Genomic DNA, 12903 nt, shown 5'->3' with positions numbered 1-12903 from the left:
CTCGCTCTTCTGCCAGTGAGGCCGAGGGAGGGAAGAGCCAGGGAGCCGCCTTAACCGCGCTGCCTGTCGTGATCAAAGACAGCCATGAGTGGGGACTCTCTGCTCCCGTATCACACGGCCCGGAGCAGCACCTGGGTGGACCTGTTCAACACCACCACGGGGAAGCTGCAGCAGCAACTACACAAGGGCGAATACGACCATTTCAAGTATGCGCCGATATTCGAGAGCGACTTCATCCAGGTCACGAAGAGGGGAGAAGCGATTGACGTGCACAACTGGGGCGGCCTGGTGACCATGGGCATCACATCCACCAGCCCCGTCCTCCCGCTCCCAGACATCATGCTGCTGGCCCAACGGGCCACCGGCTGTGAAAAGCACGCCGAGCGCAGCCAGGCCACCAAGGGCAAGAGCCACAAGGCTGCAAAGACCTTAGAGCTCACCAGGCTCCTTCCCTTGGAGTTCGTGAGGATCTCCACTCACAATCGTGAGAAAGAGCAGCTGCGCATGAAGCTTGCCACTGGCCGCTGCTTCTACCTGCAGCTGTGTCCCCCTCTGGACGCGCGGGAAGACCTCTTCGCCGAGTGGGAACAGCTGATTTACCTCCTGCGACCACCAGTGGACAGTGAAAGCAACACCTATGCCGTTCCCGTCTGGGACATGCCCTGCATGCCTGTGTTCGAGGAGGAGCAGGACGGGAGGAGCCCGGCCGTGGAGGATTTCCAAGGAAAGGGGCATCAGGACCAGGTGAACGTCAGCAGCCTGCACACGTGCCCTGAGGTGGCCGGGGCCACGCCTGCAGCTTTTGCTGGGGGGCACGGAATCCAACTGGACTCCCACAAGCCCGATACCATGCCCGATGTGGCCACTGCGAAAGCAAAACCTACTACAGAGCTCGACAAAGCGTCAGCATCGCAGTCAACGACAAAGGTGGAGACAGCAGGGGTGGCAGGAGGCACCGCAGCGGGTGCTTTGAGCACGGCAGTGATCAAGTCTCCTGCCGCTGAAGAGCGGAGCACGGCCGTAGCAGCCACAGCCAGCGACGGGCCCGGAGGAAGCAAAACCAACAGAGCCACTGGGGACACTGCCACAACATCCCTGAGGAGCGGGAAAACGGCCTTGGCAGGTGCTGAGGACAATTCAGAGTATGCTTCCAGCACGTCCACCAGCCTCTCCCCAGGGGCCGGCATGACTGTGGTCGGAGCAGAACCTACCAGCAAGACTGTCAAAGCAAGAGCCGACAAGGACGATGAGGGGACCCTCGTCTCAAGCTTGCCACAGGAAGGCAAAGTGAGCGAACAGGATGGCAGCTCACAGAGAGTGTCCCAGGCCCGCAAGGGAAGAAGGGAGAGGAGGGAGCACTGGGGAGAGGACAGAGCTCTGACGAGCCCCAAGCTCTGCAGTTCCGTGGAAATCCACCACAAGGCAGCGGGGAGCAAGACAATCCCCAAAGCAGCTGGCCCGTGCTCAAGCGGCCGCAGAGCCACTAGAGAGGACCAAAAGGCCAAAGGCCACGGCAGCCCGGGGGGCAGCGAGCAGGGCACTGCTCCCAAAGGCATCAGCCGTGCTCCTATCACCAGTGAGTCCAAGACCTCGCACAAATCGGGCAGGAGCTTATCTCCAGCGCGTTCAGGTCCCACCACCAACATACTCAGCAGGATCAGCTCTTTCTTCAGGAATGTGAGAGCCAGACTTACAAAAAAGACAGTGGCCTCATCACGAAATAAATATGGGAGCATCCTGGCGGAGCCAGTGGAAGGGACCCGAGTGGAGGCCATGACAGAGACAGCAGAGAGTGGCCAGGGCCTGGAAATCACCGGTGTGACATCTGAGACCATGGAGCCAGTGACCGTTGAAGCCCATCAATAGGACCTAGAGCTGGGAGCTGCAAAGGGGACCAGGGCTCTGGGAAATACCCCTGGAGAGCCCATTTCAGCTTCCTTACTGCAATTTAAATAAAAAAAAACATACAGTCTGAGAACGCAGGCAGTGTTTTGTCTGAATTTCTAGGTCCCGAAGCCCAGCCCTAGCCTCACAGTGGATTCTGTGATGTCAGCTGTGCCACAGTCTGAGACCCAGTGTCCAGGCAAGGGCAGCCCCACCTCACACGCATGCTCAGCGCCAACAGCACTGCTCCATCTGGCTTCCACTCCTTTCTGGCTTTGGCCCCCAGGGCCATGGCTCAAAGTCAGACTATGGTCTGGGAAGCTCTCCTTCACTATCCCGCTATTCTTTTTTTTTTTTTTTTTTTTTGCGGTACGCGGGCCACTCACTGTTGTGGCCTCTCCCGTCACGGAGCACAGGCTCCGGACGCGCAGGCCCAGCGGCCATGGCTAACGGGCCCAGCCGCTCCGCGGCCTGTGGGATCTTCCAGGACCGGGGCACGAACTCATATTCCCTGCATCCTCAGGTGGACTCTCAACCACTGCGCCACCAGGGAATCCCTCCCCCTATTCTTTTTATAAACGCTTATTCCCCCTGAAGGTCTGTAAACAGAGCCAGAACAGGACTCATGTCCCCTCGGGCTATTCAGTGGACAGAAATAAGGGCGGCAGTATTAGCTAGCAATCAGAACAGCAAGCACTCTCATCTAGACTTAGCCGTTCCCTGCCCAGGTATATACCCTGGAGAAACACACATGGTCTAAGAAACAACTCTGAGAATGTTTAGAGCAAAAATAACTTAACAGCACAACACGGGCAACAGCCCAAATTTCCATCAGCAGAATTCATACAGCAGGATAGGATGAGATTGGAATATTCAATAGTGAAAAATAAATCAGCTACACACATTAGCATAGATCAACTTCTCATGGTTTTTAAAAACATCAAAAGAATGGGATACAGTTCCACTCATGGAACCATTCTGAAACAAGCTCAAACAACGGATTGCATAGGGTCCATGTTTAAAAAGACGGTAGGTAAACCTGAGGGAAAAGTAAACACAAAATGGAGGACAGTTTCCTCTAGGGTGGAAAGGCTAGGTCAAGGAGGTTGACACAAGGCTGTTAGTGCTGCTGGGAATTGTTCTGTCTCTGAAGCAAGATGGTAGGTACACAGGTGTTGTAGTTTTCACATTTTACTAACTCTGAAATCAGGATGGTCCTACAATCACCGTGGCAGTTGTGATGAAGTTATTGGCCAATGCCTTTCTCTTTTAATCACTTGTATTTATGCACAAAAATGATGTCAGAAAGGCTTGGCATCTTTAAAGGACATTTATTTAAGGTAAAGTACAAGAACACTTGTTTGGTTATTAGGAAAAGAAGGAACGATATGCCTATTTTACAGATGAGAACACTGAGGCTCAGAGAAGGTAACCTGCTGCAGTCGCACAATGGGATCTTTGCAGAACAGTGATCCACCAGCCCACTTCTCTATGCAAAGCCCTGTCTGTAGTATGCGAAGGAAGCAAGCAAACAAGCCTGAGCTAGGACCAGCACAAGAACCCGCGGCACCACCATTCTTACCATCATGTTCCAAAACTACAGAGATGAGCATCAATTTTACTAGATTGAGGGGAGGGAGGGGTGGGGGCCGGGAGCCGGTTTTCGAACTTCAGTGAGCTCACAGCTCTTAGCTGGCCTTATCTCGAGAGCATCCAGTCCACCCTTGAGCTGTGTCTGGCTCCCAGGCTTCTACCTCTAGCCTCTGGCATGACCCGGGCTGCGGCCAGAAACAGGCTCCCACCTGGAATTCCAGCGTTCACTCCTGGAACGTCCAGCATCCAGTCCTCCTCCAGCCACTAATTCAACTTTTGAATGCCCTGCTCACAAGGGTTTCTCCACACCAAATCTGCAGGAACTTTTTTCTTCTGGGGCTCCAAAACCAAATCCTTAAACCTCACATGAGGGAGAGTATTTGTTAGGTCAGAGCATCCTTGTTGATTGGACCTCCAGTTTGTGACTTCCACAGACCTCATCACGGGAGGCTGGGGAGAGGTCTCTTCTGTTGGTGGACGGAATGGTGGGCACTTGGTGGGGAGCACTGATGAGAAAGGGAGCCAGCCCAAGACCTACACATATGCACTGTTTCCCCTGGCCAAACAAGGTTCCTGACCCCAGAATTAACCCAGAGTTTCCCAGAAGACTAGGAGCTGCAGGGAGCCGCAATTAATGCTTTACTCTCCACCAGCTTTTCCTTGGACCCAAGGAGGAGAAATTACAAAAAGATCACATCACACTCCTTTGATCTGATGATTTCCACACAGGCAAGTGCAGGGAAACACTAGTCTGAAGGAAGAAAATGCATTAAAAACACGTGCACAGGGACTTCCCTGGTGGAGCAGTGGTTAAGAATCCGCCTGCCGACGTAGGGGACCCAAGTTCGAGCCCTGGTCCAGGAAGATCCCACATGCCACGGAGCAACTAAGCCCGTGCACCAAAACTACTGAGCCTGTGCTCTAGAGCCTGCGAGCCACAACTACCGAAGCCCGCACGCCTAGAGCCCGTGCTCCCCAACAAGAGAAGCCAAAAATAAATAATAAAATAAATTTACGGGAAAAACAACACGTGCATAGCCCTTAGCTGTTTATAAAGTTTTTGAATGTGTGTGCCCCCTTCCGATTCTCACGTCTTTCCACTTTGCGGATAAGCAAGCGGAAGTTCAGAGCATTTGAAGGACTTGCTCAAGGTGGCAGGTGATGGTGCAGAGAGGGAGCTACCTCGGTGCAACAACTTTCAGACAGTGTGCCACCCCGGTCCCGCACAGAGGTACACAGATGGTGGAGGAGACAGGACAGCACGAGTCATGATCACAACTCTGAGTGACAAATACAATGAGAGACGTGTGTTTGGGGACTGGATCTATTCAGAGGAGGGGGTCTGGGGCATGGGAAGGAGTTCTGGGTTAGGGAAGGCTTCACAGGGGAACTGGCACTCACCATCGTCCACGTTTACTGAGATTTTATGAAAGGACAGACTAAGGACCGCCACTGCCAACTCTGCCCTATTCGATACAATTAAACCATGAGCTTAAATGGTTCAAATTGATCCCATCATCTTACATTGCTATAGATTTCATCCAGTAGCTGAATTTGGGGGAGGAAAAGAAAAAGGACCCACACAAAACTTTCCCACTTGAAGACATTTTTATTTTGGTAACGCACCTGAGTCCCTGGCAGGATGGGCCTGTCCTCCACGGGGGCAATGGGGTGTTTGGGGAAGGATGGGGGCCCTGCCCTGAGGGGGCAGCTGGGGGATGAGGCAAAGGGCTCTGTGACAGTGATAGGTCACAAAGGGCTTTGTGACACTGATAGGTCACAAAGGGCATCAGAGGATAAATAGGCTGTGCCAGGTGGTTAGGCTGACAAAGTGGTTACTTCTCTCACTAGGATGGAAGTTCACCACAGCCTCTTGGGGACATAAAAACCCAGAAGCAGAAGTGAGGTGAGGTGGAGGGGGAGCCTACCGTACCTCTCGACACACTTGAAGAGATTCAGCCTGGGCTGAAGGCGCCCTACAGCGTCCCAACTGTGATCATCTGGGCCCCTACCCACACCCCTGCCTCTGGGAGACCCGGAGGCAAACGTGGGGGCCTGTGGGGCGGGCTTGGAAGACCTGCCACAGGGCCGCGTGTGTGACGCAGGAGCATCGCAGCTCGCTCTTCTGCCAGTGAGGCCGAGGGAGGGAAGAGCCAGGGAGCCGCCTTAACCGCGCTGCCTGTCGTGATCAAAGACAGCCATGAGTGGGGACTCTCTGCTCCCGAATCACACGGCCCGGAGCAGCACCTGGGTGGACCTGTTCAACACCACCACGGGGAATCTGCAGCAGCAACTGCACAAGGGCGAATACGACCATTTCAAGTACGCGCCGATATTCGAGAGCGACTTCATCCAGGTCATGAAGAGGGGAGAAGCGATTGACGTGCACAACTGGGGCGGCCTGGTGACCATGGGCATCACATCCACCAGCCCCGTCCTCCCGCTCCCAGACATCATGCTGCTGGCCCAACGGGCCACCGGCTGTGAAAAGCATGCCGAGTGCAGCCAGGCCACCAAGGGCAAGAGCCACAAGGCTGCAAAGAGCTTAGAGCTCACCAGGCTCCTTCCCTTGGAGTTCGTGAGGATCTCCACTCACAATCGTGAGAAACAACAGCTGCGCGTGAAGCTTGCCACTGGCCGCTACTTCTACATGCAGCTGTGTCCCCCTCTGGACGTGCGGGAAGACGTCTTCGCCGAGTGGGAACAGCTGATTTACCTCCTGCGACCACCAGTGGACAGTGAAAGCAACACCTATGCCATTCCCGTCTGGAACATGCCCTGCATGCCTGTGTTCGAGGAGGAGCAGGACGGGAGGAGACCGGCCGTGGAGGATTTCCAAGGAAAGGGGCATCAGGACCAGGTGAACGTCAGCAGCCTGCACACGTGCCCTGAGGTGGCCGGGGCCACGCCTGCAGCTTTCGCTGGGGGGCACGGAATCCAACTGGACTCCCACAAGCCCGATACCATGCCCGATGTGGCCACTGCGAAAGCAAAACCTACTACAGGGCTCGACAAAGCGTCAGCATCGCAGTCAACGAGAAAGGTGGCGACAGCAGGGGTGGCAGGAGGCACCGCAGCGGGTGCTTTGAGCACGGCAGTGATCAAGTCTCCTGCCGCTGAAGAGCGGAGCACGGCCGTAGCAGCCACAGCCAGCGACGGGCCCGGAGGAAGCAAAACCAACAGAGCCACTGGGGACACTGCCACAACATCCCTGAGGAGCGGGAAAACGGCGTTGGCAGGTGCTGAGAACAATTCAGAGTATGCTTCCAGCACGTCCACCAGCCTCTCACCAGGGGCCGGCATGACTGTGGTCGGAGCAGAACCTACCAGCAAGACCGTCAAAGCAAGAGCCGACAAGGACGATGAGGGCACCCTCGTCTCAAGCTTGCCACAGGAAGGCAAAGTGAGCGAACAGGATGGCAGCTCACAGAGAGTGTCCCAGGCCCGCAAGGGAAGAAGGGAGAGGAGGGAGCACTGGGGAGAGGACAGAGCTCTGACGAGCCCCAAGCTCTGCAGTTCCGTGGAAAGCCACCACAAGGCAGCGGGGAGCAAGACAATCCCCAAAGCAGCTGGCCCGTGCTCAGGCGGCCGCAGAGCCACTAGAGAGGACCAAAAGGCCAAAGGCCACGGCAGCCCGGGGGGCAGCGAGCAGGGCACTGCTCCCAAAGGCATCAGCCGTGCTCCTATCACCAGTGAGTCCAAGACCTGGCACAAATCGGGCAGGAGCTTATCTCCAGCGCGTTCAGGTCCCACCACCAACATACTCAGCAGGATCAGCTCTTTCTTCAGGAATGTGAGAGCCAGACTTACAAAAAAGACAGTGGCCTCATCACGAAATAAACATGGGAGCATCCTGGCGGAGCCAGTGGAAGGGACCCGAGTGGATGCCATGACAGAGACAGCAGAGAGTGGCCAGGGCCTGGAAATCACCGGTGTGACATCTGAGACCATGGAGCCAGTGACCGTTGAAGCCCATCAATAGGACCTAGAGCTGGGAGCTGCAAAGGGGACCAGGGCTCTGGGAAATACCCCTGGAGAGCCCATTTCAGCATCCTTACTGCAATTTAAATAAAAAAAACATACAGTCTGAGAACGCAGGCAGTGTTTTGTCTGAATTTCTAGGTCCCGAAGCCCAGCCGTAGCCTCACAGTGGATTCTGTGATGTCAGCTGTGCCACAGTCTGAGACCCAGTGTCCAGGCAAGGGCAGCCCCACCTCACACGCATGCTCAGCGCCAACAGCACTGCTCCATCTGGCTTCCACTCCTTTCTGGCTTTGCCCCCCAGGGCCATGGCTCAAAGTCAGACTATGGTCTTGGAAGCTCTCCTTCTCTATCCCCCTATTCTTTCTCTCTTTTTTTTTTTTTTTGCGGTACGCGGGCCACTCACTGTTGTGGCCTCTCCCGTCACGGAGCACAGGCTCCGGACACGCAGGCCCAGCGGCCATGGCTCACGGGCCCAGCCACTCCGCAGCCTGTGGGATCATCCAGGACCGGGGCACGAACTCATGTTCCCTGCATCCTCAGGTGGACTCTCAACCACTGCGCCAGCAGGGAATCCCCCCCCCCCCTATTCTTTTTATAAACGCTTATTCCCCCTGAAGGTCTGTAAACAGAGCCAGAACAGGACTCATGTCCCCTCGGGCTATTCAGTGGACAGAAATAAGGGCGGCAGTATTAGCTAGCAATCAGAACAGCAAGCACTCTCATCTAGACTTAGCCGTTCCCTGCCCAGGTATATACCCTGGAGAATCACACATGGTCTAAGAAACAACTCTGAGAATGTTTAGAGCAAAAATAACTTAACAGCACAACACGGGCAACAGCCCAAATTTCCATCAGCAGAATTCATACAGCAGGATAGGATGAGATTGGAATATTCAATAGTGAAAAATAAATGAGCTACACACATTAGCATAGATCAACTTCTCATGGTTTTTAAAAACATCAGAAGAATGGGATACAGTTCCACTCATGGAACCATTCTGAAACAAGCTCAAACAACGGATTGCATAGGGTCCATGTTTAAAAAAACGGTAGCTAAACCTGAGGGAAGAGTCAACGCAAAATGGAGGACAGTTTTCTCTAGGGTAGAAAGGCTAAGTCAAGGAGGTTGACACAAGGCTGTTAGTGCTGCTGGGAATTGTTCTGTCTCTGAAGCAAGATGGTAGGTACACAGGTGTTGTAGTTTTCACATTTTACTAACTCTGAAATCAGGATGGTCCTACAATCACTGTGGCAGTTGTGATGAAGTTATTGGCCAATGCCTTTCTCTTTTAATCACTTGTATTTATGCACAAAAATGATGTCAGAAAGGCTTGGCATCTTTAAAGGACATTTATTTAAGGTAAAGTACAAGAACTCTTGTTTGGTTATTAGGAAAAGAAGGAACGATATGCCCATTTTACAGATGAGAACACTGAGGCTCAGAGAAGGTAACCTGCTGCAGTCGCACAATGGGATCTTTGCAGAACAGTGATCCACCAGCCCACTTCTCTATGCAAAGCCCTGTCTGTAGTATGCGAAGGAAGCAAGCAAACAAGCCTGAGCTAGGACCAGCACAAGAACCCGCGGCACCACCATCCTTACCATCATGTTCCAACACTACAGAGATGAGCATCAATTTTACTAGATTGAGGGGAGGGAGGGGTGGGGGCCGGGAGCCGGTTTTCGAACTTCAGTGAGCTCACAGCTCTTAGCTGGCCTTATCTCGAGAGCATCCAGTCCACCCTTGAGCTGTGTCTGGCTCCCAGGCTTCTACCTCTAGCCTCTGGCATGACCCGGGCTGCGGCCAGAAACAGGCTCCCACCTGGAATTCCAGCGTTCACTCCTGGAACGTCCAGCATCCAGTCCTCCTCCAGCCACTAATTCAACTTTTGAATGCCCTGCTCACAAGGGTTTCTCCACACCAAATCTGCAGGAACTTTTTTTCTTCTGGGGCTCCAAAACCAAATCCTTAAACCTCACATGAGGGAGAGTATTTGTTAGGTCAGAGCATCCTTGTTGATTGGACCTCCAGTTTGTGACTTCCACAGACCTCATCACAGGAGGCTGGGGAGAGGTCTCTTCTGTTGGTGGACGGAATGGTGGGCACTTGGTGGGGAGCACTGATGAGAAAGGGAGCCAGCCCAAGACCTACACATATGCACTGTTTCCCCTGGCCAAACAAGGTTCCTGACCCCAGAATTAACCCAGAGTTTCCCAGAAGACTAGGAGCTGCAGGGAGCCGCAATTAATGCTTTACTCTCCACCAGCTTTTCCTTGGACCCAAGGAGGAGAAATTACAAAAAGATCACATCACACTCCTTTGATCTGATGATTTCCACACAGGCAAGTGCAGGGAAACACTAGTCTGAAGGAAGAAAATGCATTAAAAACACGTGCACAGGGACTTCCCTGGTGGCGCAGTGGTTAAGAATCCGCCTGCCGACGCAGGGGACCCGGGTTCGAGCCCTGGTCCAGGAAGATCCTGCATGCCACGGAGCAACTAAGCCCGTGCGCCACAACTACTGAGCCTGTGCTCTAGAGCCCACGAGCCACAACTACCGAAGCCCGCACGCCTAGAGCCCGTGCTCCCCAACAAGAGAAGCCAAAAATAAATAATAAAATAAATTTACGGGAAAAACAACACGTGCATAGCCCTTAGCTGTTTATAAAGTTCTTGAATGTGTGTGCCCCCTTCTGATTCTCACGTCTTTCCACATTGCGGATAAGCAAGCGGAAGTTCAGAGCATTTGAAGGACTTGCTCAAGGTGGCAGGTGATGGTGCAGAGAGGGAGCTACCTCGGTGCAACAACTTTCAGACAGTGTGCCACCCCGGTCCCGCACAGAGGTACACAGATGGTGGAGGAGACAGGACAGCACGAGTCATGATCACAACTCTGAGTGACAAATACAATGAGAGACGTGTGTTTGGGGACTGGATCTATTCAGAGGAGGGGGTCTGGGGCATGGGAAGGAGTTCTGGGTTAGGGAAGGCTTCACAGGGGAACTGGCACTCACCATCGTCCACGTTTACTGAGATTTTATGAAAGGACAGACTAAGGACCGCCACTGCCAACTCTGCCCTATTCGATACAATTAAACCATGAGCTTAAATGGTTCAAATTGATCCCATCGTCTTACATTGCTATAGATTTCATCCAGTAGCTGAATTTGGGGGAGGAAAAGAAAAAGGACCCACACAAAACTTTCCCACTTGAAGACATTTTTATTTTGGTAACGCACCTGAGTCCCTGGCAGGATAGGCCTGTCCTCCGCGGGGGCAATGGGGTGTTTGGGAGAGGATGGGGGCCCTGCCCTGAGGGGGCAGCTGGGGGATGAGGCAAAGGGCTCTGTGACAGTGATAGGTCACAAAGGGCTTTGTGAAAGGGCCTCAGAGGATAAATAGGCTGTGCCAGGGGGTTAGGCTGACAAAGTGGTTACTTCTCTCACTAGGACGGAAGTTCACCACAGCCTCTTGGGGAGATAAAAACCCAGAAGCAGAAGTGAGGTGAGGCGGAGGGGGAGCCTACCGTACCTCTCGACACACTTGAAGAGATTCAGCCTGGGCTCCAGGCACCCTACAGCGTCCCAACTGTGATCATCTGTGCCCCTACCCACACCCCTGCCTCTGGGAGACCCGGAGGCAAACGTGGGGGCCTGTGGGGCGGGCTTGGAAGACCTGCAACGGGGCCGCCTGTGTGACGCAGGAGCATCGCAGCTCGCTCTTCTGCCAGTGAGGCCGAGGGAGGGAAGAGCCAGGGAGCCGCCTTAACCGCGCTGCCTGTCGTGATCAAAGACAGCCATGAGTGGGGACTCTCTGCTCCCGTATCACACGGCCCGGAGCAGCACCTGGGTGGACCTGTTCAACACCACCACGGGGAAGCTGCAGCAGCAACTACACAAGGGCGAATACGACCATTTCAAGTTTGCGCCGATATTCGAGAGCGACTTCATCCAGGTCACGAAGAGGGGAGAAGCGATTGACGTGCACAACTGGGGCGGCCTGGTGACCATGGGCATCACATCCACCAGCCCCGTCCTCCCGCTCCCAGACATCATGCTGCTGGCCCAACGGGCCACCGGCTGTGAAAAGCACGCCGAGCGCAGCCAGGCCACCAAGGGCAAGAGCCACAAGGCTGCAAAGACCTTAGAGCTCACCAGGCTCCTTCCCTTGGAGTTCGTGAGGATCTCCACTCACAATCGTGAGAAAGAGCAGCTGCGCGTGAAGCTTGCCACTGGCCGCTGCTTCTACCTGCAGCTGTGTCCCCCTCTGGACGTGCGGGAAGACCTCTTCGCCGAGTGGGAACAGCTGATTTACCTCCTGCGACCACCAGTGGACAGTGAAAGCAACACCTATGCCGTTCCCGTCTGGGACATGCCCTGCATGCCTGTGTTCGAGGAGGAGCAGGACGGGAGGAGCCCGGCCGTGGAGGATTTCCAAGGAAAGGGGCATCAGGACCAGGTGAACGTCAGCAGCCTGCACACGTGCCCTGAGGTGGCCGGGGCCACGCCTGCAGCTTTTGCTGGGGGGCACGGAATCCAACTGGACTCCCACAAGCCCGATACCATGCCCGATGTGGCCACTGCGAAAGCAAAACCTACTACAGAGCTCGACAAAGCGTCAGCATCGCAGTCAACGACAAAGGTGGAGACAGCAGGGGTGGCAGGAGGCACCGCAGCGGGTGCTTTGAGCACGGCAGTGATCAAGTCTCCTGCCGCTGAAGAGCGGAGCACGGCCGTAGCAGCCACAGCCAGCGACGGGCCCGGAGGAAGCAAAACCAACAGAGCCACTGGGTACACTGCCACAACATCCCTGTGGAGCGGGAAAACGGCCTTGGCAGGTGCTGAGGACAATTCAGAGTATGCTTCCAGCACGTCCACCAGCCTCTCCCCAGGGGCCGGCATGACTGTGGTCGGAGCAGAACCTACCAGCAAGACTGTCAAAGCAAGAGCCGACAAGGACGATGAGGGGACCCTCGTCTCAAGCTTGCCACAGGAAGGCAAAGTGAGCGAACAGGATGGCAGCTCACAGAGAGTGTCCCAGGCCCGCAAGGGAAGAAGGGAGAGGAGGGAGCACTGGGGAGAGGACAGAGCTCTGACGAGCCCCAAGCTCTGCAGTTCCGTGGAAAGCCACCACAAGGAAGCGGGGAGCAAGACAATCCCCAAAGCAGCTGGCCCGTGCTCAGGCGGCCGCAGAGCCACTAGAGAGGACCAAAAGGCCAAAGGCCACGGCAGCCCGGGGGGCAGCGAGCAGGGCACTGCTCCCAAAGGCATCAGCCCTGCTCCTATCACCAGTGAGTCCAAGACCTCGCACAAATCGGGCAGGAGCTTATCTCCAGCGCGTTCAGGTCCCACCACCAACATACTCAGCAGGATCAGCTCTTTCTTCAGGAATGTGAGAGCCAGACTTACAAAAAAGACAGTGGCCTCATCACGAAATAAACA

General features: G+C 54.6%; 1 protein-coding gene across 1 annotated transcript; it reads left to right on the top strand.

The window, feature by feature from the left end:
• Positions 1–84: 84 nt before the first annotated feature.
• On the top strand, positions 85–6188 carry LOC309801695 (Golgi-associated RAB2 interactor protein 4-like; the record flags this gene model as incomplete). Its single annotated transcript, XM_082646767.1, has 2 exons — positions 85–902; positions 6134–6188. 2 exons carry the CDS (start codon positions 85–87, stop codon positions 6186–6188), a joined length of 873 nt encoding a protein of 290 aa, XP_082502893.1.
• Between the last annotated feature and the right edge of the window lie 6715 nt (positions 6189–12903).

The sequence above is a fragment of the Mesoplodon mirus genome (assembly GCF_964341445.2).
Source record: "Mesoplodon mirus genome assembly, contig: SUPER_3_unloc_2, whole genome shotgun sequence".
NCBI lineage: Eukaryota > Metazoa > Chordata > Mammalia > Artiodactyla > Ziphiidae > Mesoplodon > Mesoplodon mirus.
Note: the sequence above shows the minus strand (reverse complement) of the source record. Positions and strands in the feature narration are given on the sequence as shown.